Source organism: Trachypithecus francoisi, unplaced genomic scaffold, assembly GCF_009764315.1.
Source record: "Trachypithecus francoisi isolate TF-2019V2 unplaced genomic scaffold, Tfra_2.0 Lachesis_group12, whole genome shotgun sequence".
Lineage (NCBI taxonomy): Eukaryota > Metazoa > Chordata > Mammalia > Primates > Cercopithecidae > Trachypithecus > Trachypithecus francoisi.
Genome location: NW_022681457.1, coordinates 67,510,256 through 67,535,096, shown reverse-complemented (window position 1 = coordinate 67,535,096; position 24,841 = coordinate 67,510,256). Strand labels below are relative to the sequence as shown.

Here is a 24,841-nt window from a genome sequence, read left to right as displayed (position 1 = left end):
TTTGGTATTTTTAGTAGAGACGTGGTTTTACCATTTTGGCCAGGCTGGTCTTGAACTCCTGACCTCAAGTGATCCACCCGTCTTGGCCTCCCAAAGTGCTGGGATTACAGGCGTGAGCTACCACGCCTGGCCAAGAAAAGGAATAATTTTATGTCACAAACTACTCTACACATTCGCGTTTTACACACATGCCCATAGACACAAATATTCCTTGCAATTCGAATCTGTCACATTCTTGAGTGTGGATAGCAAGAAGTAAGGGTTTCGATGGTAAAGGACTTACCTGAAAATGTCACTGAATCTGTTTGGTTCCTGATTTGGATGGCGAGAATTTGGAAAGTGGTGGAAACATGTATGACCAAAACAATGCTTCATAAAATAGTCTTATCTTTACTCACTGAGGCACACTGTGACACTTTTTATTGTTTCCCATACTATTACTATGGCAGAACCCTTATAAAGGGGATCAGTTCCCACATAAAAGAGGCCTGACACAGTGGTACATGCCTGTAATCCCAGCTACTCGGAAGGCTGACACAGGAGAATCGCTTGAACCTGGGAGGTGAAGGTTGCAGTGAGCTAAGATCGCGCCATTGCACTCCACCCTGGGCGACAGAGTGAGACTGTCTCAAAAAAAAAAAAAGAGGCTCAAGGAACTTGTTCACCTCTTCCACCGTGACAGCAAGAAGGTGCCATCTGTGAATCTGAAAGGGGCCCTCACCAGATACTGAACCTGCAGGTGCCTTTATCTTGGACTTCCTGGCTTCTGGAACTGCGAAGAAATAAATTTCTCTAGCTTACAAACTACCCAGTCTAAGGTATGTTGTTATATTCAGGCTAAATGCACTAACACACCTAACCTTTAACATTGTTACAACTCAGGATGAGTGCAGAGCCTCACGCCTGTAGTCTCAGCACTTTCCCAGGCCAAGGCAGGAGGACTGCTTGAGCCCAGGAGTTCAAGATGAGCCTGGGCAACATAGCAAGACCTCGTCTCTACTAAAAAAAAAAAAAAAAATTAGTTGAACATGGTGGCATACTCTTGCAGCCCCAGCTACTCAGGAGGCTACAGTGCAAAGCAAGCTTGAGCCCAGGAGAGTGATGCTATAGTAAGCAATGACTGTGCCACTGCACTCCAGCTGGGGTGAGAGCAAGACTTTGCCTTTAAAAATAAAAATTAAAAATAAAAATTAAAATCAAAAATTAAAAAAAATTATATCTCTGTGATTGATTTTATTGCCCATTCATGGGTGACAATGTGTTTATTTGACCATAAGGAATTATCGTTAATTTTTTATTTTATGTATGATGACAAGATACTTAGGTTTAAGAGTTTGTATCTTTTAGAAGTAAATATTGAAGAGTTTACGGATGAAATGATAGGATGTCTAGGATTTGCTTCAAAATAATTGGGAAAGAGAGGGAGGGAAGAAAGAAACAAGATCAGTCATGGGTCAGTAACTGCTGAGGTTGGGCTGGTGATGAAGATTTGGTTTTTTTTTTTTTTTGAGACGGAGTTTCACTCTTGTTGCCCAGGTTGGAGTGCAGTGGTGCTATCTCGGCTCACCGCAACCTCCACTTCCCGGGTTCAAGCAATTCTCCTTCCTCAGCCTCCCGAGTAGCTGGGATTATAGGCGTGCTAATTTTGTATTTTTAGTAGAGACAGGGTTTCTCCATGTTGGTCAGGCTGGTCTCAAACTCCCGACCTCTGGTGATCCACCTGCCTTGGCCTCCCAAAGTGCTGGGATTACAGGTGTGAGCCACTGTGCCCGGCCAAGACTGGGCTTCTTATATGATTCCTTTTGCTTTAGTGTATGCTTGCAATTTTCTATAATTAAAAAGTAAAATTCGGCCAGGCGCGGTGGCTCACGCCTGTAATCCCAGCACTTTGGGAGGCTGAGGCAGGCAGATCACGAGGTCAGGAGATTGAGACCATCCTGGCTATCACGGTGAAACCCCGTCTCTAGTAAAAATACACACAAAAAAAATTAGCTGGGTGTGGTGGCGGACGCCTGTTGTCCCAGATACTCGGGAGGCAGGAGAATGGCGTGAACCCGGGAGGTGGAGCTTGCAGTGAGCCAAGATCACCCGCCACTGCACTCCACCCTGGGCGACAGAGCAAGACTCTGTCTCAGAAAAAAAAAAAAGTAAAATTGGGCTGGGTGCCATGTCTCATGCCTGCAATTCCAGCACTTTGGGAGGCTGAGGTGGGAGGATCACCTGAGGTCAGGAGTTCAAGACCAGCCTGGGCGATATGGTGAAACTCTGTCTCTAGTGAAAAAAATACAAAATTAGCTGGGCGTGGTGGTGCACACCTGTAATCCCAGCTACTTGGGAGGCTGAGGCAGGAAGATCACTTGAACCCGGGAGGCGGAGGTTGCAGTGAGCCGAGATTGAGCCAATGCACTAAAGTCTGGGAGACAGGGTGAGACTCCATCTCAAAAAAAAACCCACAAAAAAGCAAAATTCATTTGAAAGGAAAGGTGTAGCTTAGTGCCTCAGAAGAGAAAGCTGTGGCTGGATTCGTCCTAGCCCATTACTTCTGCTCTGGGAGTCAAAATTCTTCTTCCCTTTGAAGCTGTCACTCTTGTGTTCAAGGAGTTTGGCTGTGGGTTATTAAGCAAAGTCCTGTGTGTCTGTGCCCACAATCAATTAGGCCACACCAGCCCTCAGAGTCCCAGGCGGTTCCTTGGAAGGCCCGACCTTCCATAAAGTCCAGAGAGAGAGTAGGCAACAGCTCAGCAAACACTGCTGTGGCAAGGCCTGCCAACGCTGTTTGTTTTCCATTCCCCCTGCCTCTGCCTTTTGGTAATTAGGTCCAGGCCTCCTCTGTAAAACAGAGTTTTGATGGGCATGTGGCCACCAAGTTGGGGACCACATTTCTCTGCTTCCTTTGTAGCTGGGTATGGACAGATGACTCAGTTTTGACCAACAGGATATGAAGTGATGAAACTTCTACATCGTGTTCTTTCTTTTCTTTTTTTTTTATTTTTAGAGACAGAGTCTCGCTCTTGTCATCCAGGATGGAGTGCAGTGGTGCGATCTCGGCGCACCGCAACCTCCGCCTCCCAGGATCAAGTGATTCTCCTGCGTTAGCCTCCCCAGTAGCTGGGATTACAGGCGCCACCCACCACGCCCAGCTTTTTGTATTTTTAGTAGAGACTGGGTTTTACCACGTTGGCCAGGCTGGTCTCAAACTCCTGACCTCAGGTGATCCGCCTGCCTCAGCTTCCCAAAGTGCTGGGATTATAGGCATGAGCCACCACGCCCAGCTTTTTTTTTTTGTTAGTGATGGGGTCTCGCTCTGTTGCCCAGGCTGGTCTTGAACTCCTAGCCTCAAGCAATCCTCTCACCTCAGCCTCCCAAAGCTCTGGGATTACAGGGGTGAGGTACTGCATCCAGCCAAAATCCTCTAAATCAGGGATGTCCAATCTTTTGACTTCCCTGGGCCACACTGGAAGAAGAACTGTCTTGGGGCCAGGTGTGGTGGCTCATATCTCTAGTCCCAGCACTTTGGGAGGCTAGGCCGGTGGATTGCTTGAGGCCAGGAGTTTGAGACCAGCCTGGTCAACACGACGAAACCCCATCTCTACTAAAAATACAAAAATTAGCTGGGCATGGTGTTTCACGACTGTAATCCCAGCTACTTGGGAGGCTGAGGCACAAGAATCGCTTGAACCTGGGAGGTCGAGGTTGCAGCGAGCCAAGATTGCACCAATGCACTCCAGCCTGGGCAACAGAGCGAGACTCTGTCTCAAAGAAAAAAAAAAGAATCGTCTTGGGCCTCACATGAAATACACTAATGCTTATGATAGCTGATAAGCTTAAAAAAAAATCACAAAAAAACTCATAATGTCATAACGTTTTAAGAAAGTTTATGAATTTGTGTTGGGTGCCATTCAAAGCCGTCTTGGGCTGCAGGTTGGACAAGCTTGCTCTAAATGTTAAACTCTGGTAACTAACTTAATATGTCTGGGATTGTATCCAACCTGTGGATTTGAGACCTTCTCCTTGTCTGATTTAGCACCGTCTGATAGGTTCTCCTGGCATCCTCCACACCCCCCTTTCAAGCTCTTGGCACTTGTAACTGTGTGTTTAATATCTGTCCCAGAGAGGAGCCCCATGAAAGTAGGCCTGGGTCTGTTATGGTCACTGCTATGTCCCAGTACTGCCCAGGCCAAGGCCAGGCACATAGTAACACTCACTCAATTAACCAGTGATGGAATACCATTAGTTCAGGATGTCTGGGGCAGTCAAGTCAGCCTGCCAGGGAGAGTGTGGAATCTGTACCCTGTGGATGCTTCACAAAGAGAGAAACTTGCTGTCATGAGTCATTCAAGGTGGGCCTGCCCCTTCATGGGAGATGGCTTATGTCACCATTCCCTGGCCCACTGGTTCCCCAGCAGGCTCTGGGGCGTTGAGACTGGGGGTGGGGGTGGGGGTATGGCTGTGGAAATGTGCTCTAAAAGGACTCCGCCAACAGTAGGCACGGGGGTGGGCGTGGGACAGAGTGGCAGTGAGGATGTGGGTAAAACATGTCACCTGGCACAGTGCCTGGCATGGTCCCTGCTTAAAAAACGCGAGCTGCTGTCAGGATTAGGGGAGGTGGAGTAGCCTAGCGTTTAAGAACTCAGGCTTGGCCGGGCACAGTGGCTCAGGCCTGTAATCCCAGCACTTTGGGAGGCCAAGGCGGGTGGATCACTTGAGGCCAGGAGTTCGAGACCAGCCTGGCCAACATGGCAAAACCCTATCTCTATTAAAAATGCAAAAATTAGCTGGGTGTGGTGGTGGGCGCCTGTAGTCCCAGCTACTTGGGGGGCTGAGACAGGAGAATTGCTTGAACCCGGGAGGTGGACGTTGCAGTGAGCTGAGATCGCACTGCTGCACTCCAGCCTGGGGGACAGAGCAAGACTCTGTCTCAAAAAACAAAACAAAATGAAAAATCCAAAAACCCAGGCTCTTTGGGCTCTGGGCAAGTCAAGGTATCTCTGGGCCTCAGTTTCCTCATCTGCGAAGCGAGGAGGAGAATGGTATCTACCTCATCAGGCTTTTGTGAGCAAGAGACGCAAAACCACCCAAGGTGCTGGGCAGGGTCTGACGCACAGCTGGCGCCTACTTGAAGCTCGCTATTATGGCTGTTGCAGCATACAATGCATTCGTGCCTACACTCGGTTCCTGCTCACTCAGCGGCTACTGTGCACCAGATGCTGGCCTAGGTGCTGAGGACATGGCAGTGAACACGTAACGCACAGTGCATGACAGACGGTGGTTAAGCAGGCAAAGCGGGAGAATGTGCTCCAAGCCAGGGGAGGGGGTGTGCAATCTTAGATAACAAGGCCTCACTGACAAGGCAACATGTGACCAAAGGCCTGTAGAGGAAAGGGAGCGAGCCATGTGGTGATCAGAGCAGTGTTCCAGCGAGAGGCACAGGCAGTCCAAAGGCCCTGAGGCCGGACACCGTCCTAGCATGCACATGAAATCCCAGAGGTCTGCATGGCTGGGGCAGAGAGAGCAACAGGGACATGAGGTCTGAGAAGTCGACAGAGAGTCAGGTCACACCCGGCCTCATGGGCTTCGATAAGGACTGAGACTTTAACCTAGAGTGACCTGAGGGTTTAGAGCAGAGAGGTGATGTGATCAGATTGCTCTCACTACCATGTCGAGAACAGGCCACAGAGAAGCAAGGGCAGGGGCAAGAAGGACCAGAAAGGACACTACCTAAAGTGTCCGGGAGAGACCAGGTTGGCTGGCGCCAGGGTGGGGGCTATGGGAGAGGCGGTTGGCGTCTGCCTATGGAAGTGAAGCAGACGAATGTGGGCATGAGAGAGAGTGGAGCCCAGGCTGATGCCAAGGCTCTGACATCTGCAAACGGAGGGATGGACTCGACCCTTTTTTCCCTAAAACCTTATTTGAGTAGAGGACTTCTGTTTTATGAAGTCAGGAAACCTCTGAGAGGGGTGGGGAGAAACATTAGAGTTTGCTTTTGTTTGTTTTGAGACAGACTCTTGCTCTGTCACCCAGGTTGGAGTATAGTGGCTTACTCTCGGCTTACTGCAACCTCTGCCTCTCGGGTTCAAGCATTTCTCCTTCCTTAGCCTCCCGAGTAGCTGGGATTACAGGTGTGTGCTACCATGCCTGGCTAATTTTTGTATTTTTAGTAGAGATGGGGTTTTACCATGTTGGCCAGGCTGGTCTCGAACTCCTGACCTGAAATAATCCATCCACCTCGGCCTCCCCAAGTGCTGGGATTACAGGTGTGAGCCACCGTGCCTAGTCACTTTTTCATTTTTTTTTTTGAGTTGGGGTCTTTCTCTGTTGCCGAGGTTGGAGTGCAGTGGTGTGATCATAGCTCGCTGCAGCCTCAAACTCCTGGGCTCAAGTGATCATCCCATTCAGCCTCCTGAATAGTTGAGGCCACAAGTGTGCAGCACCATGCCCAGCTAATTTATTTTTTAGTTTTATTTTTTGAGAAAGAGTCTCGCACTGTCACCCAGGCTGGAGTACAGTGGCGCGATCTCGGCTCACTGCAAGCTCCGCCTTCTGGGTTCATGCCATTCTCCTGCCTCAGCCTCCCGAGTAGCTGGGACTACAGGCGCCCACCACCATGCACGGCTAATTCTTTGTATTTTTAGTAGAGACGGGGTTTCACCATATTAGCCAGGATGGTCTTGATCTCCTGATCCTGTGATCCTCCTGCCTCGGCTAGTTTATTTAAAAATTTTTTTTAGAAACAGGGTCTCACTATATTGCCCAGGCTGGTCTCAAACTCCTGGGCGCAAGCAATCCTTTCTCTTTGGCCTCCCAAAGTGTTGGGATTATAGGCATGAGCCACTGCACCCAGCAATGCAGAATGATTCTTGTTCCTGCTTTTCAGATGAAGAAACTGAATCACAAAGAAGCTAAATAACTTGGCTTAAGGTCATGCAGCTGGTAAGTGGCAGCACTGGGACTTGAAGCCAGGCCTTCTGACTCTAGATCTTGTGCTCTGAACTGCCGTGTTATATGCTATCTCTATTTAGCATGCATGCCACACCGTTCTGCCAAACCCACTGCAGAGGCAATCACTGACCACAGTCTTCTTTCTCGTGGAGCTTAGATGGTGCCTGAGTACTTCTCAGCACAATGCTTCAGGCAGATAGCAACTCAGCTGTCACCAATCTGCCACTCTTGGTTTGTCCACGAGAGGTTTAGGGGAAGATTTCTACCTAGACTGTGAGTCTTTGTCTTTTTTTTTTTGAGACGGAGTCTCGTTCTATCGCCCAGGCTGGAGTGCAGTGGCCGGATCTCAGGTCACTGCCAAGCTCCGCCTCCTGGGTTTAGGCCTTTCTCCTGCCTCAGCCTCCCGAGTAGCTGGGACTACAGACACCCGCCACCACACCCGGCTAATTTTTTTTTGTATGTTTTTTAGTAGAGACGGGGTTTCACCGTGTTAGCAAGGATGGTCTCGATCTCCTGACCTCTCCTGGTCGTGATCTGCCCGTCTCGACCTCCCAAAGTGCTGGGATTACAGACTTGAGCCACCGCGCCCTGCCGAGTCTTTGTCTTTTAATAGGGCAAGTTAAACCATTCACATTTACTGTGATTACTAACATGGAACTCATTCCTGCCATATAATTTTATGTTCCTTTGTGCTTTCTTGTATTTTTTCCTCCTCTCCCCTCTGCCCTATCCTTCAATGGTTTGGACATTTTTCATTCTATTTTAATTATTATAGAAAGTACTCTTACACTTTTTTTTTTTTTTTTTGAGACGGAGTCTTGCTCTGTCGCCCGGGCTGGAGTGCAGTGGCCGATCTCAGCTCACTGCAAGCTCCGCCTCCCGGGTTTCACGCCATTCTCCTGCCTCAGCCTCCTGAGTAGCTGGGACTACAGGCGCCCGCCACCTCGCCCGGCTAGTTTTTTGTATTTTTAGTAGAGACGGGGTTTCACCGTGTTAGCCAGGATGGTCTCGATCTCCTGACCTCGTGATCCGCCCGTCTCGGCCTCCCAAAGTGCTGGGATTACAGGCTTGAGCCACCGCGCCCGGCCCGTACTCTTACACTTTTTTTTTTTTTCTTTTGAGACAGGGTCTCATTCTGTTGCCCAGGCTGAAGTGCAGTGGCGTGATCTCAGCTCACTGTGGCCTCAATCTCTTGGGCTCAAACAATCCTCCCACCTCAGCCTCCTGAGTAGCTGGGACCACAGGCATGCACCACCATCATGCTTCGCTAATTTTCTTGTTGTTTTTTTTTTTTTGTAGACAGGGTCTCACTATGGTTACCCAGGTTGGTCTGGGAATTCCTGGGCTCAAACGATCCACCACCTCAAGTGCTGGGATTACAGGCATGAGCCAAGATGCCTGGCCTACATTTTTTTTTTTTTTTTTTTTGAGATGGAGTCTGGCTCAGTCGCCCAGGGACTACAGGCGACTACCACCACACCTGGCTAATTTTTTTGTATTTTTAGTAGAGACAGGGTTTCACTGTGTTAGCCAGGATGGTCTCCATCTCCTGACCTCGTGATCTGCCCACCTCGGCCTCCCAAAGTGCTGGGATTACAGGTATGAGCCACTGTGCCTGGCCTGGCCTACATTTTTAACCTAAGCTTAAACTTTCTATCAATGTCCAAGGTTAATACGTGTCTCTTGTCTTTCCAAGGTAACAGCATGAAGATCCTTAGATCTCTGGCACAAAATCTTCCAGAGGAAGAACCTAGCTGCAGAACCCATAAGATGTCTAGTGTGTCAGTGACAACTGTGATTCTCTTGAGGCCAGTGCGTTGTCTTAGCCTAACTGACTGGGCTAGGGAAATATTTCAGTGGTCCCTGAGGCCAAAACCATACACACCGCCGCCCTGTTGCAGGGCTCTCACCCTTACCTTCAGTCTCTGCACGATCTCCCTTATGTCCTCCACAGAGCCCTCTGTCGCCTGTAGGAAGATGTGGTCCCCTCGTCCATAGAATATTTTAAGTGTGGAGGAGTCTGGAGTCCAGCCAATGACATCCCCACAGTAGCAGTTGAACACCACCTCCTTGGTGCGTAGGTCCAGGAGCACCACAAACTCATTGGAAATTCCCAAAATGCAGTCGATTTCCACCCCCTGGGCATAGTCCTGGGCTGCCACCCTCCAGGCGATAGCCCCTGCGCTGTGCTGCTCAGCGCCGGCCCGGGCTTTTGTCTTTTCCTTCTTCTTGGAGGTCAGGGAGATGAGGTTGAATTTGCCGGTGGAGTCGATGGGGGTGTTGGAGACACAGTTTTCAGCCAGGTCCTTGAGATACTCCTGGCGGGTCCTGGTGGCCATGGTGTGGAACTTGTCGGACTTGTGCGCAGCATTCTCAGCGTTAATCACCTTGGCCAGCAAGAAGTCTCTGAAGACGTCGGATTTGCGGAATGTGGTTCCACTGGGGATGGGGGGGCCGAAAGGAGGAGCGTCTTTGGATCGGGTCACAGCCATACTGTGGAGGGAGAGATTATTTAGATGGTGGGAAGAAAGGCACTAAGACACTTTAGAAAGAAAATATTCAGGCCGGGCGCGGTGGCTCAAGCCTGTAATCCCAGCACTTTGGGAGGCCGAGACGGGCGGATCACGAGGTCAGGAGATCGAGACCATCTTGGCTAATACGGTGAAACCCTGTCTCTACTTAAAAATACAAAAAACTAGCCGGGCGACGAGGCGGGCGCCTGTAGTCCCAGCTACTCGGGAGGCTGAGGCAGGAGAATGGCGTAAACCCAGGAGGCGGAGCTTGCAGTGCGCTGAGATCCGGCCACTGCACTCCAGCCTGGGTGGCAGAGCAAGACTCCGTCTCAAAAAAAAAAAAAAAAAAAAAAAAAAAGAAAATATTCAATCAAAAAATAGGAATAGGGTTTTTTTGTTTGTTTTGTTTTATCGAGACAGGTCTCACTCTGTCACCCAGGCTGGAGTGCAATGGTACAATCATAGTGCACTGCAGCTTTGACCTCCTGTCCTCAAGCAATCCTCCTGCCTCAGCCTCCCAAGTAGCTGGGACTACAGGCTCACACCACCATGCCCAGGCAATCTTGTTTATTTTTTGTAGAGAGGAGGTCTCACTATGTTGCTCAGGCTGGTCTCAAACTCCTGGGCTCAAGTCATCCTACCTCTTGGGCTTCCCAAAGTGTTGGGATTACAGGTGTGAGCCACCACACCCAGCCAAATGGTTTCCTTCTGAAGAATGAAAGTCCCTGTCTAATTAGTAAGTTGCTGGCTAACCAGATTCGAAATCTAATAAAAAGTCAGCTGGATGCAGTGGCTCATACCTGTAATCCCAGCACTTTGCGAAGCTGAGGCGGGCAGACCACCTGAGGTCAGGAGTTTGAGACCAGCCTGACCAATATGGCGAAACCCTGTCTCTACTAAAAATACAAAAAAACTGGCTGGGCTTGGTGGTGGGCGCCTGTAGTCCTAGCTACTCGGGAGGCTGAGACAGGAGAACGGTGTGAACCCGGGAGGCGGAGGTTGCAGTGAGTCGAGATGGCACCACTGCACTCCAGCCTGGGGTACACAGTGAGACTATGTCTCAAAAAAAAAAACAACAACAAGAAAGTGTTAGGGCACATACACATTTTTTATAAAGCAGATGTCTGAACATCCTCTGACATCAAAGGGAAACTCCCCAAGGACTGTCCAGTTATTGTTTAAAATAGACTGTGTGGCAGATCAGATTACAGTTTGGCAAAAGTCCACTCCCTCAGTGCAGTGGCACGATCTCGGCTCATGGCAACCTCTGCCTCCTGGGTTCAAGCGATTCTCCTGCCTCAGCCTCCCGAGTAGCTGGGATTACAGGCGCCCACTACCATACCTGGCTAATTTTGTATTTTTAGTAGAAACGGGATTCTCCTTGTTGGTCAGGCTGGTCTCGAACTCCCGACCTCAGGTGATCTGCCCGCCTTGGCCTCCCAAATTGCTAGGATTACAGGTGTGAGCTACTGTGCCCAGCCTAAAGTTTACTTTTAAATTAAAAGATTTAAAAAGATTTAAATTGGGGAAGATATTAAAAAAAAAAAACAATCCCTCCTCTCTACCTTCGGAGGCAGGCACACCCCACGGATCTTGGTCATGTGACTTGATCTGGCCAACGGCTTCCAAGTTAAAGGCTTGAAGAGTGTGTGTGTGTGTGGGGGGGGAGGTGTTCGGGTAGGGGGATTGACTCCTAAGCACCTGCCATCACTGTGGATGAACAGACCCCAAGTAGTCTACTGGTCCCAGAAGATGAAGGACCTCTGGAGCAGACCTGGAACCAAGTCCAGCCAAACTCCAGCAGACATGCAGATGTGTAAACCAGAAAGAAACATTAATGTTTGTCACTGAGCTCTGGGGTGCTTTGTTATACAGCTTTACTGCAGGAATAGCTGACTGATGTAGAATGTTTACAAGGTTTAGTTCTTTTGAACACCTGTGTGACACAAGTATACCTTGTAAGTCTTCTCAACAAAGGTTATTTTGAAAATTCATTGCATTCCTCTGGTAGATGCTGAGGTTTAAAGAAGAAAAAAATAATAATAAAGGAAGTTCATTGTAATAGGAAGTTAGAATGGAACTCTTCCTGTTTCGGATTTGACAGAGGCACTATCATGATAGAAATAGGATAGCAACTCAGGAGAACGTCAAGAGAAAGTGAGGCCTGGTGTGGTGGCACACACCTATAGTCCTAGCCACTCGGGAGGCTGAGGCAGGAGAATCACTTGAATCTAGGAGGCGGAGGTTGCAGTGAGCCAAGAATGAGCCACTGCACTCCAGGCTGGGCGACAGAGAGACACTGCGTCAAAAAGAAAAAAAAAGAGAAAATGATCTGAAAACTCCATTCGCCCAAACTCTTATACCTCATTTCCCACAATGTAAACTATGGAGACAGAAAAGGAATTTGTGGAGAAAGTTGGGGGGTGAGCCCCATTCTCTCCCTACACAACCCCCAGCAGGAGGGGTCCCCTAGGTAATGCTGTTTTTTTTTTTTTTTTCTGAGATGGAGTATCACTCTGTAGCTCAGGCTGGAATACAATGGCGCAATCTCGGCTCATCGCAATCTCTTCCTCCCTAGGTCAAGCAATTCTCCTGCCTCATTCTCCCAAGTAGCTGGGATTACATGCACCCACTACCACGCCTGGTAATTTTGTATATTTAGTACAGACAGGGTTTCACCATGTTGGTCAGGCTGGTCTTAAACTACTGACCTCAAGTGATCTGGCCTCCCGAAGTGCTGGGATTACAGGCATGAGCCACCGCGCCCAGCCCCAAGGTGATCCTTACAGCAGCGAGGGGCCTGGGATCTGTCTCCTGCCTGTGTAGGAAGCCCCGGAAAAGCCCGGCGAGCAGCCAGCCAGCTCCAGCCACAATCCACATGGCACTTCCTTGCCTCCCTTTTCCTCTCTGCACTCCAACCCTGGATGGGTCAGAACCTGGCAGTGAGCAGGGCTGGGAGGAGGAGAAGTACAAGAAGCAGGAGAGGTAACCAGGCTCTCCACCCATTGAGGCTTCTGGGCGGAAGGAGCCCTGAGCCTGGACAGGAAGATCTGTTGATGAGTCACATTTGGAGATTTGATGAATATCTTGGATGTGATGCTCTGATGACCAAATTAAATAAAGGCTCAGTGGCCTTTGGGCAGATTATTGCTAAAAGTGCACAAAAAGGCCAAGGCACCTGCCAGAATATTCACTGAGGGCAGGTGAGTTATGTTCTTCATGTTTCTTTTATTATTATTTTTTGAGATGGAGCCTCGCTCTGTCACCCAGGCTGGAGTGCAGTGGCAAGATCTCAGCTCACTGCAGCCTCCACCTCCCAAGTTCAGTCAATTCTCCCGCCTCTCAGTCTCCAGGGTAACTGAGATTACAGGTGCGTACCACCATGCCTGGCTAATTTTTGTATTTTTTTAAAAAATTTTTGTATTTTTGGTAGAGATGGGGTTTTACTATGTTGGCCAGGTTGCTCTTGAATTCCTGGCCTCAAGTGATCTGCCTGCCTTGGCCTCCGAAAGTGCTGGGGTTACAGGTGTGAGACAATGCACCCAGCCTGCACTTTTCTCTCTTTTCTCTCTTTCTCTCTTTCTTTTGAGACAGAGACTTGCCGCTCTGTTGCCCGGGCTAGAGTGCAGTGGTGTGATCTCGGCTCACTGTAACCTCCGCCTCCCGGGTTCAAGCCTCCCAAGTTTAAGCGATTCTCCTGTCTCAGCCTCCTGAGTAGCTAGGATTACAGGCATGCACCACCACGCCCGGCTAATTTTTGTATTTTTAGTAGAGGCGAGGTTTCTTTTTTAATTCTTTTTTTTTTTTTTATTATTCTAGAAATGGGGTTTTACCATGTTGGTCAGGCTGGTCTTGAACTCCTGGCCTCATGATGTGCTTGCCTTGGACTTCCAAAGTGCTGAGATTACAGGTGTAAGCCACTGTGCCCGGTCTCTTTATATTTCTTAATGGCACAAGGTGATGCAATAAGTTAACTATGTTTTCCTGAAAATGCATGGTATTTTCATCCTTGATTAAAACCTCTATTTGTCAGTACAGTGTCAAGACAGAATTCCTACTGTTTCTCTTCCAACTGTAGGATAATTTTAAAATATAGAGATTATGGATTAAAAATACTCCATGAAACTCCAACCCAATGACACGCTTGCCCAGGTTTTGTTGATTCTCTCCCCTTACCCCCAACTCTTGACAAAGGTGACAGTGCGACACTCATCCATTTGTTTGACAAGCACGTCCTGGACTCCATGCTCTTGGGCATTGGGGATAACATGGTCCCTGCCTTCCCAGAGCTTCTAGTCCAGGAGGAGGGACATACTAAATCAACACACTGAGATAAACTCATAAAGACGAGGAAAGGGAACAGGGCGTGTTATGACAACCACCGAAATACCTGATTTGGACAGGGAGAATCTGGGAGGGCCTCTCTGAGGAAGTGACGATGAAGCTGGGAACTAAGGGCTGAGAGGAACCAGAGGAAGAGCCGGGGGAGACGGCTGCAGCCAAGGGGTGCAGCACAGGTAGCGACCGACTAGGGAAGGCCAGGGTGGGCAGAGCCCAGAAGGCAAGGAGCAGGAGGCCGTGAGGTCACCAGAGGCCAGGCCACACAGGGCCCTGGTGGGTTAGCACTTCCTATCCTTATCATGAGAGCAGGCAACCATTTAATGATCCGATCTGCTGGTGAAACCATTCCGTCTGCCCCCTCTGATCCAGTCTGTCGTTCTCTGCCCTGCTCTGTGCTCAGGAAGGAAGATCTCTCCAGCTGTGTCACCTGGGTTCCTGTGCCCTGGAAGTTTGGCCAATGGCAAGCACTGGCAGGGGATGGGAAGACAGGAGGAGAGAGGCTGGAGTATTTCTTTCTCTTCTCTTCCTCCCTGAGGGGCTGTGATAATAGTGTCAATGGCTGTCGTCTTTGGTCCCTTACAGCTACTGCTCCTGTTAGGCTGCCCCTCTCCCAGGGCCACAGCTCTCACCAGCTTTCAGAAACTTCTCCCGTCTCCCTCTGAGCCCATCAAGCCTTGGAGGTGGGTATAAGGCTCCTGCCCTGGCTAGTCCCTGCATGCAGCATCTTCCCACACGGTTCCTGCAAGCTCCCCACACCTCTATTAGTGGCATCAACTCCCTTTGGTTAAATCCTTGAGGGAGATCTGCTTCTCACTGGGTTCCCAATGGAGGCAGACGCTGGCAGAGGACAACAGATTGGCAATCTGCGGAGAACACTGTGGCTGTCTCATGAAGAACGGACGGGAGGATGGAGCATGTGCAGGAGACCAGAGAGGGAGCTACTGCGGGACCCCGGCCGATCAGGCCAGACTCCTAGCTCTCCATCTCTGGCCTTGACTGTCTAGTGACCCTTCACGCCCTAGGAATGCCACATGGCTGGGTGCTGCTCTGGGCTTAGTGGATTCCCCAGCACAGGTGCTCAATGCTGACTAAAGTAATGGTTTAAAAGTGGACAGACGAAACAGGTTTCTACCAAGGTATGGTGGGCATAGCTTTTTTTTTTTTTTTTTTTTGAGGCGGAGTTTCACTCTTGTTGCCCAGGCTGGAGTGCAATGGCACGATCTCGGCTCACCGCAACCTCCGCCTCCCAGGTTCAAGCAATTCTCCTGCCTCAGCCTCCCTAGTAGCTGGGATTACAGGCATGTGCCACCAGGCCCAGCTAATTTTGTATTTTTAGTAGAGACGGGGTTTCTCCATGTTGGTCAGGCTGGTCTCAAACTCCCAACCTCAGGTGATCCACCCGCCTCGGCCTCCCAAAGTGCTGGGGTTACAGGCGTGAGCCACTGCGCCCGGCCTGGTGGGCATAGCTTTAACAGAAAAAGGCATTTTCCAGTGCGGACATGCTTCAAAGAATGCCACACACACCAGGCAAATTTTCTTCTGTGGGAAATCTTGTGGGCATGGCCTTAGCCCAGGCAGGGGGATGGATGCTATGACCTCCCCTGTCCCTCTCTCTACTGAATGGGGCAGTCAGATTGCACTTTACAGAGATGAAGAGCTCTGCAACTTCTTCTTCTTCTTTTTGTTTTTGTGAAACATTTTCGCTCTTGTCTCCCAGGCCAGAGTGCAATGGCGTGATCTTGGCTCACCGCAACCTCTACCTCCCAGGTTCAAGTGATTCTCCTGCCTCAGCCTCCCGAGTAGCTGGGATTACAGGCATGTGCCACCATGACCAGCTAATTTTGTACTTTTTTTAGTAGAGATGGGACTTCTCCATGTTGGTCAAGCTGGTCTCGAACTCCTGACCTCAGGTGATCCACCTACCTCGGCCTCCCAAAGTGCTGGGATTACAGGCGTGAGCCACCGCGCCCGGCCGAGCTTTGCAACTTCTTAATTTAGCACTTAGCTGCTTACAGTGACAGATTTTGGCTTTTCCTATATTCCTGATTCATGATTTTACGAATCATAAAATTGCAAACGGCTAAAGGTTTTTGAGGCATCAGAACAGCTGGTCCTTTACTTCCCAGCAGGAGCGACTGGGTTTTGAGAGTCCACAGGCTACAGGGATGATGCAGGTGGTCATTCGGAAATGGTACACTTGAAACAGAAAGGATGACAACTCACGATACAACCAGGATACGAGGTGACCTGGTGGCCACCTAAACACTGGAGGGCAATAAGTGTTACTAGAACACTCAGAATTCTTTATTCAACCATTATTTTTTCAGTGCCTAAAACACTGGGGCCAGGCGTCTTTCCAGTAAGCAAAGATGGCTTTAGGGTCCACTATGTGCCAAGCTCTGTGCTGTGACAGATACAGGAAGCTAAACATGACATGGGATGGGGTTACTGTCAAAAGAGGCAAGAGCCACGTACTTTTTTTTTTTTTTGAGACAGAGTCTTGCTCTGTCACACAGGCTGGAGTGCAGTGGGGCTCACTCTAGCCTTGACCTCCTGGGCTCAAGCAATCCTCCCACCTCAGCTGGGATTACAGGTGCATGCCAGCATGCCTGGCTAATTTGTCATTTGTTTTTATAGAGACAGGGTCTCCCTATGTTGTCCAGGCTGATCTTGAACTCCTAGGCTCAAGTGATCCTCCTGCCTCAGCCTCCCAAAGTGCTGGGATTACAGGCGTGAGTCACCATGTCCGGCCCATCATATCATTTTTATGGTGTGATGTGTGCTATGACAGAAACATGTTGGGCAATGGCACTTGGAGCAGGTAAGGAACCACGGGAGGATGTCAGAGGCTCATCTGAGTTCAGTTTTTTTTTTTTTTTTGAGATGGAGTCTTGCTCTGTCACCCAGGCTGGAGTGCAGTGGTGCAATCTTGGCTCACTGCAACCTCTGCCTCCTGGGTTCAAGCGATTCTCCTCTCTCAACCTCCAGAGGAGCAGCTGTGATTACAGGCACCTGCCACCACACCTGGCTAATTTTTGTATTTTTAGTGGAGATGGGGTTTCATCATGTTGGCCAGGTTGGTCTCCAACTCCTGACCTCAGGTGATCTGCCTGCCTCAGCCTCCCAAAGTGTTGGGATTACAGGTGTGAGCCACCGCACCTAGCCCTGAGTTCAGTCTTGAAGGACAATCAGAAATTCACTGAGTTGGGGGCCAGGAGTTGGGGGTTTCAGGAGAAGGTAAGCTGGGGAGCTGTGGCCAGGCTCCCTCCACAGGCGAGAGGCAGGGTCAGGTCTGTCCAGAGAGCAGTGGCCTGTGGGGAAGGAGGGACGGGTAGGGAGGGGGATGGCTGAGGAGTCGCTTCAGTTGTATCTCTAACATTTTCTTTCTTTAAAAGTGAAGGAAAGAGGGAGAGCTGAAGCAAACAAAGCAAAATGTTAACATCTGTTAAAGCTGGCGGTGGGCACATGGGTGTCTGTTAAATGATTTTCTGCATGTTTAAAATATTGCATAATAAAAATACTTCAAATTAAATTATAAAAAACAAGAAAGGTTTGTGTCAGAGAGAAGAAATCACTCTGGAGACCATGCAGAGGCGGGCCTGGAAGGGAAGGAGGTTGGCTGCAGGCTGATGTGATGACCCCAGTAGGAGAGGGGAGGTCAGAGTGGGGACGAAGAAGAGAAAGCCACTCCCCCGACCAGTTCAACCCCTCACCTGTGATGCATCATAAAAAGGCTGCCTCCTTTTCCAGTGTGTGCATGTGTATGTGTGCGTGTGTGTGCATGTATGCGTGTGCATGCGTATGTGTGTGCATATGTGCATGTGTTTATGTGTGCCGTGTGAATGCATGTGTGTGCACGTGTTTGCGTGCATGTGTTTATGTGTGCCCATACGAGTGCATGTATGTGTGTGCATGTGCATGTGTGCGTGTGCGTGGATGTGTGCGTGCATGTGCCTGTGCATGCGTGCATGTGCATGTGTGTAAATATCTCCCATCTCATCTAAGATTAGTCCTCAGCCCCACAAAGGGCCTGAGGCGCAGGTACTCTGTAGCTGCTACTGCATGTTCCAGGAACCGACGGTCAGTGGGAGAGGGGGCCTCAGGTCCCGGGACATGACTGGAAGAAGGCCCTGCCACGCAGTGTGCTGGCTCCCAGTAGCCAGTGGGCAACACGTGCAGCACAGCAGCGCTTGACAGCCAGTGCTACAGGCTGGGATGCCCCTCCCTTCCCTCGCCCAGCCAAGGGAGGCAGCTGGTAGACCCGTGGTAATTCCGCAGCGACTATCAGTGCATATATATACGTACTCTGCTCTAGCACCTCCATTTCTAGAATTTCTTTTACAGCTGTATGCTTGGACTCAGGCGCAATCAGACTATAAATAAGACTGTTCATTGCATCAGGCAACAACCCTAAGATCCATCAGTAGAGGACAGGAGATGACCCCACATCCATACAATGGAATATGGAGCATCAGAAAGAACAAAAAGCACTTCATGTACAGGTAGGAAAAGATCTCAGTTGTGTGTGGTGGCTCACACTTATAATCCCAGCACTTTGGGAGGCTGAGGCTGGAAGATCGCTTGAGGCCATGAGTTCAAGACCAGCCTGGGTAAAACAGAGAGACCCCATCTCTACTAATTTTTTTTTCTTAATTAGCTAGGCATGGGGGTGTGCACCTGTAGCTCCAGCTACTCAGGAGGCTGAGGCAGGAGGATCGTTTGAGCCCAGGGGGTCAAGGCTGCAGTGACCTATGATTGTACCACTGCATTCTAGCCTGGGCGACAGAGTGAGACCCTGTCTTTAAAAAAAAAAAAAAACCCTAAACAACAAAAACCTCAATTCTACCTCCAAAGCAGGGCCCACCTCCACAGGCAGGCCCTGCTTCCCCCCGACTTTCCTCTGGGCCATCACTCATGCCTGTCGGTCCTTAAAGCCCGGTGTCCAGGCCTGGCTGGTGATTTTGGCTCTAGGACAGGCACACAACTCCAACTGGGCCAGTGAGCCCCAATTCTGGGGCTTCTGATGCAAATCCTGGGAAAGAAAAGCTCTCATTTTGGGGGATTTGCGGCTGGTAGGATGTTCACCTCAGAGCTGCTGGAAAGGTGACCCCCAGAGAGGGGGACAGATCCAGCCAGGCCTAACCGTGCCATTTTTGAGAGCTTATATACACAACTGTCTTTTTGTCTTAAGCCACATTGAGGTGGGTCTTCTGTCACTCGAAACAAAAGATTACAAGCAAATACAAATCCCTGATGGTTTCCTTAGCAAAACTGGGGAGCCATGCCCCTTTCTGGCTGAAAACCACTCTCTGAGATGGTGTAGGGAGTGTGCGCTGAGCTCTCCTCCTGAAGCACAACATGTGAGGTGGTGGGGGGCCCTGTACCGGGACCCACTCAGGCCAGCTGCCTGCCCCTCTCCATGCGCTGCTGGGGACCGGGTGTGGCGGGGCATACCTGTAGCAGACGTTATCAGTGCAGGGGTTGTGGACTCGGACAATGATGAAGACGTGCTGGAAGTGGGAGCGGATGTTCTTGGGGGTGAACGGTAGCGCGCCAGGCTCCTGGAAGATGATCGTCACGATGTCGTTCCCTATGTGCCTCTTCCGCAGCAGCTGGGAAAGGGCAACAGAGGGGGCAGGAACGTGTCACAGGTTGGCCTGAGGGGTCCTGCCTGGACCACTGCCACAGCTCCTTACCCACCCCCATTCCCGCTCCCTGCTCACACACAGCCCAAGGAACGAGCCTTCCTGTGGTTCCCTCTCATTCAGGATAAAGGACAAACATCTTGCCATGGCCCGGCAGGCCCCTGTCACCTCTGACATTCCCCATGGCCCCTGCTCACTCTGCTGCAGCCACACCCACCTCCTGCTGCTCCTCAACCATGCCAGAAACACTTCTTTGAGGCCTCTGCACCTCTGTCCCCTCTGCTAGGAACATTCTTCCCGAGTCCCCACGTGGCTTCCTTCCTCACCTCCTCTGGTCTTGCAGAAACCTCCCGCCCAGGGAGGCCTTTGCTGACTACGTTATCCAACATCCACCCCACCACAGCACTCCCTGATCTTTGCTTTCCTGTCCCCATTACTTAACACTTATTGACACTCAGCACAGACGGTTTTCCCCCCTTCCTTTCGTTTCCTGTCTCTTCCCACTGAAGTGGCAGCTCCATGAGAACAGGGATTTTTTTCAATGCCCACCGCTGTACCCTCAGCACCCAGCACAGTGCCTGGCATACAGGAGGTGCTCAATAAATATGATCCAGAGAGCACAGGCTGGTGCCCTTCAACTTGCTCAAAGCCACACTCAGGGACAATGGCAGAGTCAGATCTCAGGTCACTGGCAGAGCCAGTTATAGGCGCCACCCCTTCCCTGGACCCTGACTGAGGTCAAGACGGCTGTGGCTTCCGAGTGCCCTATGGGACCCTCACCCTCTGATACAATTTGGCTGTGTCCCCACCCTACAGTTAATCTTGAATTGTAGCTCCCATAATTCCCATGTGTTGTGGGAGGGACCCAGTGGGAGGTAACTGAATCATGGGGGTGGGTCTTTTCTGTGCTGTTCTCATGGTAGTAAACAAGTCTCACGAGATCTGATGGTTTTATAAAAGGGTAGTTCTGCTGCACAAGCTCTCTTGCCTGCCACCATGGAAGACATGATTTTGGTCCTTCTTTGCCTTCTGCCATGACTGTGAGGACTCCCCAGCCATGTGGAGCTGTGAGTCCATTAAACCTCTTTTTCTTTATAAACTACCCAGTTTTGGGTAAATCTTTATTAGTATAGTGAAAACGGACTAATACACCTTCTCTCCCCTGATGGTCAGTCTCCGAGGAAGACTCTGTTATCTTCACAGGTGACGCCGTATTCACAGTGTTTGGCTTATTTGCTGATATTATATTGTTCTTTTTCCTTTTTTTTTTTTTTTGAGACGGAGTTTCGCTCTTGTTGCCCAGGCTGGAGTGCAATTGTGCTATCTTGCCTCACTGCAACCTCCGCCTCCCGGGTTCAAGTGATTCTCCTGCCTCAGCCTCCTGAGTAGCTGGGATTACAGGCATGTGCCACCACGCCCAGTTAATTTTATATTTTTAGTAGAGACAGGGTTTCTCCATGTTGGTTAGGATGGTCTCGAACTCCTGACCTCAGGTGATCCCCCTGCCTCGGCCTCCCAAAGTGCTGGGATTACAGGTGTGAGCCACCGTGCCCAGCCTATTATACTGTTCTTATTTACATAGTTCTAGTATTCACATAACTGTTAAGGAATCTGCCAATGCAGGAGATCCATGGACGGGAGTCCCATGGAGCTCTAAGTGACGTGGCTCACATCATGAACTCCAGACACGCTTTGTAGCTCAACTCCTACTGTTGAATGGTTAGTTCTTTATGTGTGTTTTAAGTGGCATTAAATCAAGTTGCTCAAGTAGCTACTGACTATGGCTGGTCCTGTCCTAAACACTGTACAGCCGTCTCTTCAATTTATCATCTCAATGAATCTCTTAACAACCCCCGAGACGCGTTAACTCACTTTGCCCGTTTTACAAATGAGAAAACTTAGGCTCAGAGAGGTTAAGTAATTTTCCCTAAGTCATGTAGTGATGGAGGGAAAGAGCCTGGATTCTAACCCATTTCTTAACTCTACGACTCAAGCTTTTCTCCAGCACGCCTCCCACTAACTCAGGAACAGGTATTGCTCCCTGAGGCCCCCTGTGTGTTGGGCCCTGTCACGCTCCAGTTGCCGCAGGAGTGTATGGACCTTTCTCAATGACCCTGAGACAGGGGCACTACCATTCTAACCAGTTTACACAGGAGGGACTCAAGGCCCAGAGAGGTGAAAGCACTTACTTGAGATCGCACAGCTAGGAAGTAGCAAAGAAAGAACTCAAATTCAGGTCTAATTCTGAGATAATAGCCTTTTTTTTTTTTGAGACAGAGTCTTGCTCTGTTGCCAGGCTGGAGTGCAGTGGCATGATCTCAGCTCACTGTAACCACTGCCTCCTGGGTTCAAGCAATTCTTGTGCCTCAGCTGGGACTATAGGCACACGCCACCACATCCAGCTAATTTTTGTATTTTTAGTAAAGATGGGGTTTCACCATATTGGCCAGGCTGGTTTCAAACTCCCGACCTCAGGTGATCTGCCTGCCTCGGCCTCCCAAAGTGCTGGGATCACAGGCATGAGCCACCAAGCCTGGCCTAAGACCAAAGCTGTTAATAGCATGTTTTTAGATGAACCTTAGGAAATCAATATTTGACTATTTTTGGCCTACAATGTCACTTGTGCCAAATGGGAAAACATGTACACTTACTTCCTAAACTGTCAATACTCTGGCGCTTCCGTTCATTAGGAACTGGAAGAACTGCTCCGTGGGCCCAGCCTGCAAGCTGGGTCCAGGAGAGGAGCGGGGTCACAGCTGTAGCCTCTTAGCAATGGGTGTTTGGTGGTGCTGCCCACCCAGTATCCCTGCCTCCTCCTGGCAGCCACACCCACCTAGTTTGGGAAAGCACTTCCCCAACCTCTGTCCATGTTTCAAGTTGAGCTGGCTCCACTCACCCTCTCTGGGGTGGGCATGAGCCTCGGGCTTGGCCAGTCTGCCCCTTCCACCCCCACCCCAGGCCCTGAGACTGGCATGCGAATGGTCCAATGAGACAGTTCTGAAACACTTCCGGGACAACTGGAAAGAATAGCACTCCTTCTGCTAGGATGGCTAAGCTGGTGGGATGTGAGTCTGGGGCTGCTAGGAGGTGTCTCTGCCCTGCGCCTGTGAATAAAGCTGCTGCAAAGAAAAGCAGAGGTGAGAAATGGGGAGGATTCCTAATATTGTTGGAGTCCCTGGATCCAACCAGACCTGAGGCCAGCCCTCTCCAGAATCTTAAGAGTTATATAACCGAGTAAATCTCTTTCTAGTTAAGCCAGTTTGGTGTGAATTTCTGTTACCTGCAGTCAAAATAATGTTGACTGATTCACTCTTCTTAAGACCAGTGATGACTCAAGAGGCCCTGGAGGGGAGTCGGGGTAGTTGGGGCCAAGGAGGGTGCCCAAAGAGCAGCAGGAAAGACTGGGGCCAAAGTGACATCTCGAACCACACCTGGCCTGGTCTCTAACCCCCAGGGAAAATGACTACGGTAAAGATGGCCTCCAAGGCCAAGGGCCTCCATATGATCCACAGGACGGTACTGGGAGGTCCAATGCTGGTGGGTGGGCAGTCAACATCCAGCAGCCATGCCTCTGCTGAAAATCACTGACCTGCTGCCTGTTGTTGGGGGTGTAAGGGAGCAGGGTGGAGACATGGAACATGATCTCGTAGTCCTGGTACGTCGTGTAGAGGGAGTGGGTTCCCGTGGAGTCGGCTGAAACAGAAACGCCAGTTAGGACCATGTTTCCAAAACCTCTGAGTTTTTGCCATATCCCACGTACCATCTGTGCTGGTTTTTAACTTGGTGCTTTCACTTCAATCCACTCTTAAAAATTAAATACATTGGCCAGTTGCGGTGGCTCATGCCTGAAATCTCAGCACTTTGGGAGGCTGAGGAGGGTGGATCATCTGAGGTCAGGAGTTTGAGACCAGCCTGGCCAACATGGTGAAACCCTGTCTCTACTAAAAATACAAAAATTAGCCAGGTGTGGTGTTGGGCACCTGTAGTCCCAGCTACTCGGGAGGCTGAAGCAGAAGAATCGCTTGAACCTGGGAGGCACAGCTTGCAGCGAGTCAAGATCGCGCCACTGCACTCTAGCCTGGGCGACAGGGTGACTGTGTCTCAAAAAAAAAAAAAAAAAAATTAAATACATTTAGATAAAAAGGAAACCCCATTGCTACGCGCCCACCAGACTGGTAAAAATTAAAAAGTCTGACAGCACCAAGGGTTGGTGAGGATGTGGAGCAAACGGAACCCTTGAGGTGTCTGGTGAGGTGTGTAACGTGGTCCGAGCACTTCGGAAAACTTTTCAGCAGTCTCTCTTAAGCCTGAAGATGGGCCTCACTGAAAACCTAGCACTTCCTCTCCTTGGACCACAGCCCAAAGAAATCATGCCCACGTGTCCTGGGAGATGGGTACGAGAAGCTTCATGCGCCAGTCACAAGAATGGGTGAACACACTGGTCAATTCACACTGTGGAAAAATATACAGCCAGGAAAAGGAACGAGTCAAGGCTGCGCTTGAGGGAATCCTCTGAATGTTGAGTGAAAGATGCTGACACAAAGCAGCACACACGGTGTGATCCCATTCATGTGACATGCAAAAGCAGGTCAGAGTATACCGGTCAGGGACGCGTACGTCAGTAGCAAAACTATGAAGAAAAGCAAAGAAATGATTATCACTGAGAATCAGGATATGGGTTCTCTCTAATAGGAGGGAAGGTTATGATCAAGAAGAGGCAAACCTACTTATTGAGCCCATGTTTCAGAGGGGGAAACGGAGGCATGGAGAGGGAGTGCCTTCCCAAGGTCACGCTGCACTAAGTGGTAGAGTCTGGATCAGAACTCAGGCTGTTGGACTCCAGATCTGTTTTTTTGTTGTTGTTTGTTTGTTTTTGAGACAGAGTTTTGCTCTGTCACCCAGGCTGGAGAGCAACGGGGCAATGTGGGCTCACTGTAACCTCTGCCTCTTGGGTTCAAGCAATTCTCCTACTTTAGCCTCCCGAGTAGCTGGGATTACAGGTAGGTGCCTGCCACCATGCCTGGATAATTTTGGTATTTTTAGTAGAGACGGGGTTTCACCACATTGGCCAGGCTGGTTGAACCCCTGACCTCAGGTGATCCACCTGCCTCAGCCTCCCAAAGCGCTGGGATTACAGGCGTAAGCCACTGTGCCCAGTCTCCAGATCTGTTCTTAACAATATTCAATGCTGCCTCAGTGTCCAGCGGGGACACTGAGGCCACAGCTGCCAGTGCCAGAGCCAGGTCGGGAGCCAGGTAACCTCAAGGTGTCTGCTCAAGCCAGGACCATCCCTGCCTGTAATTTGGGGAGACTACTTCTAGGAGCACTATGCTTCCTGGGGTCCTCTATGAGAACCCACTTCCTGGCCAGGCGTGGTGGCTCACGCCTGTAATCCCAGCACCT

General features: G+C 50.0%; 1 protein-coding gene across 6 annotated transcripts in view; it reads right to left on the bottom strand.

The window, feature by feature from the left end:
• Positions 1–24,841, bottom strand: part of SIPA1L3 (signal induced proliferation associated 1 like 3) — a 313,577-nt gene that overhangs the window by 83,192 nt on the left and 205,544 nt on the right. For all 6 annotated transcript variants that reach the window (XM_033226049.1, XM_033226046.1, XM_033226044.1 and 3 more), the window contains 3 exons: positions 23,028–23,131; positions 19,248–19,405; positions 8,856–9,432 (listed from right to left, as the gene is read on the bottom strand). In XM_033226049.1, coding sequence (XP_033081940.1) covers positions 8,856–9,432; positions 19,248–19,405; positions 23,028–23,131 — 839 coding nt within the window. The remainder of the gene's footprint in view (positions 1–8,855; positions 9,433–19,247; positions 19,406–23,027; positions 23,132–24,841) is intronic.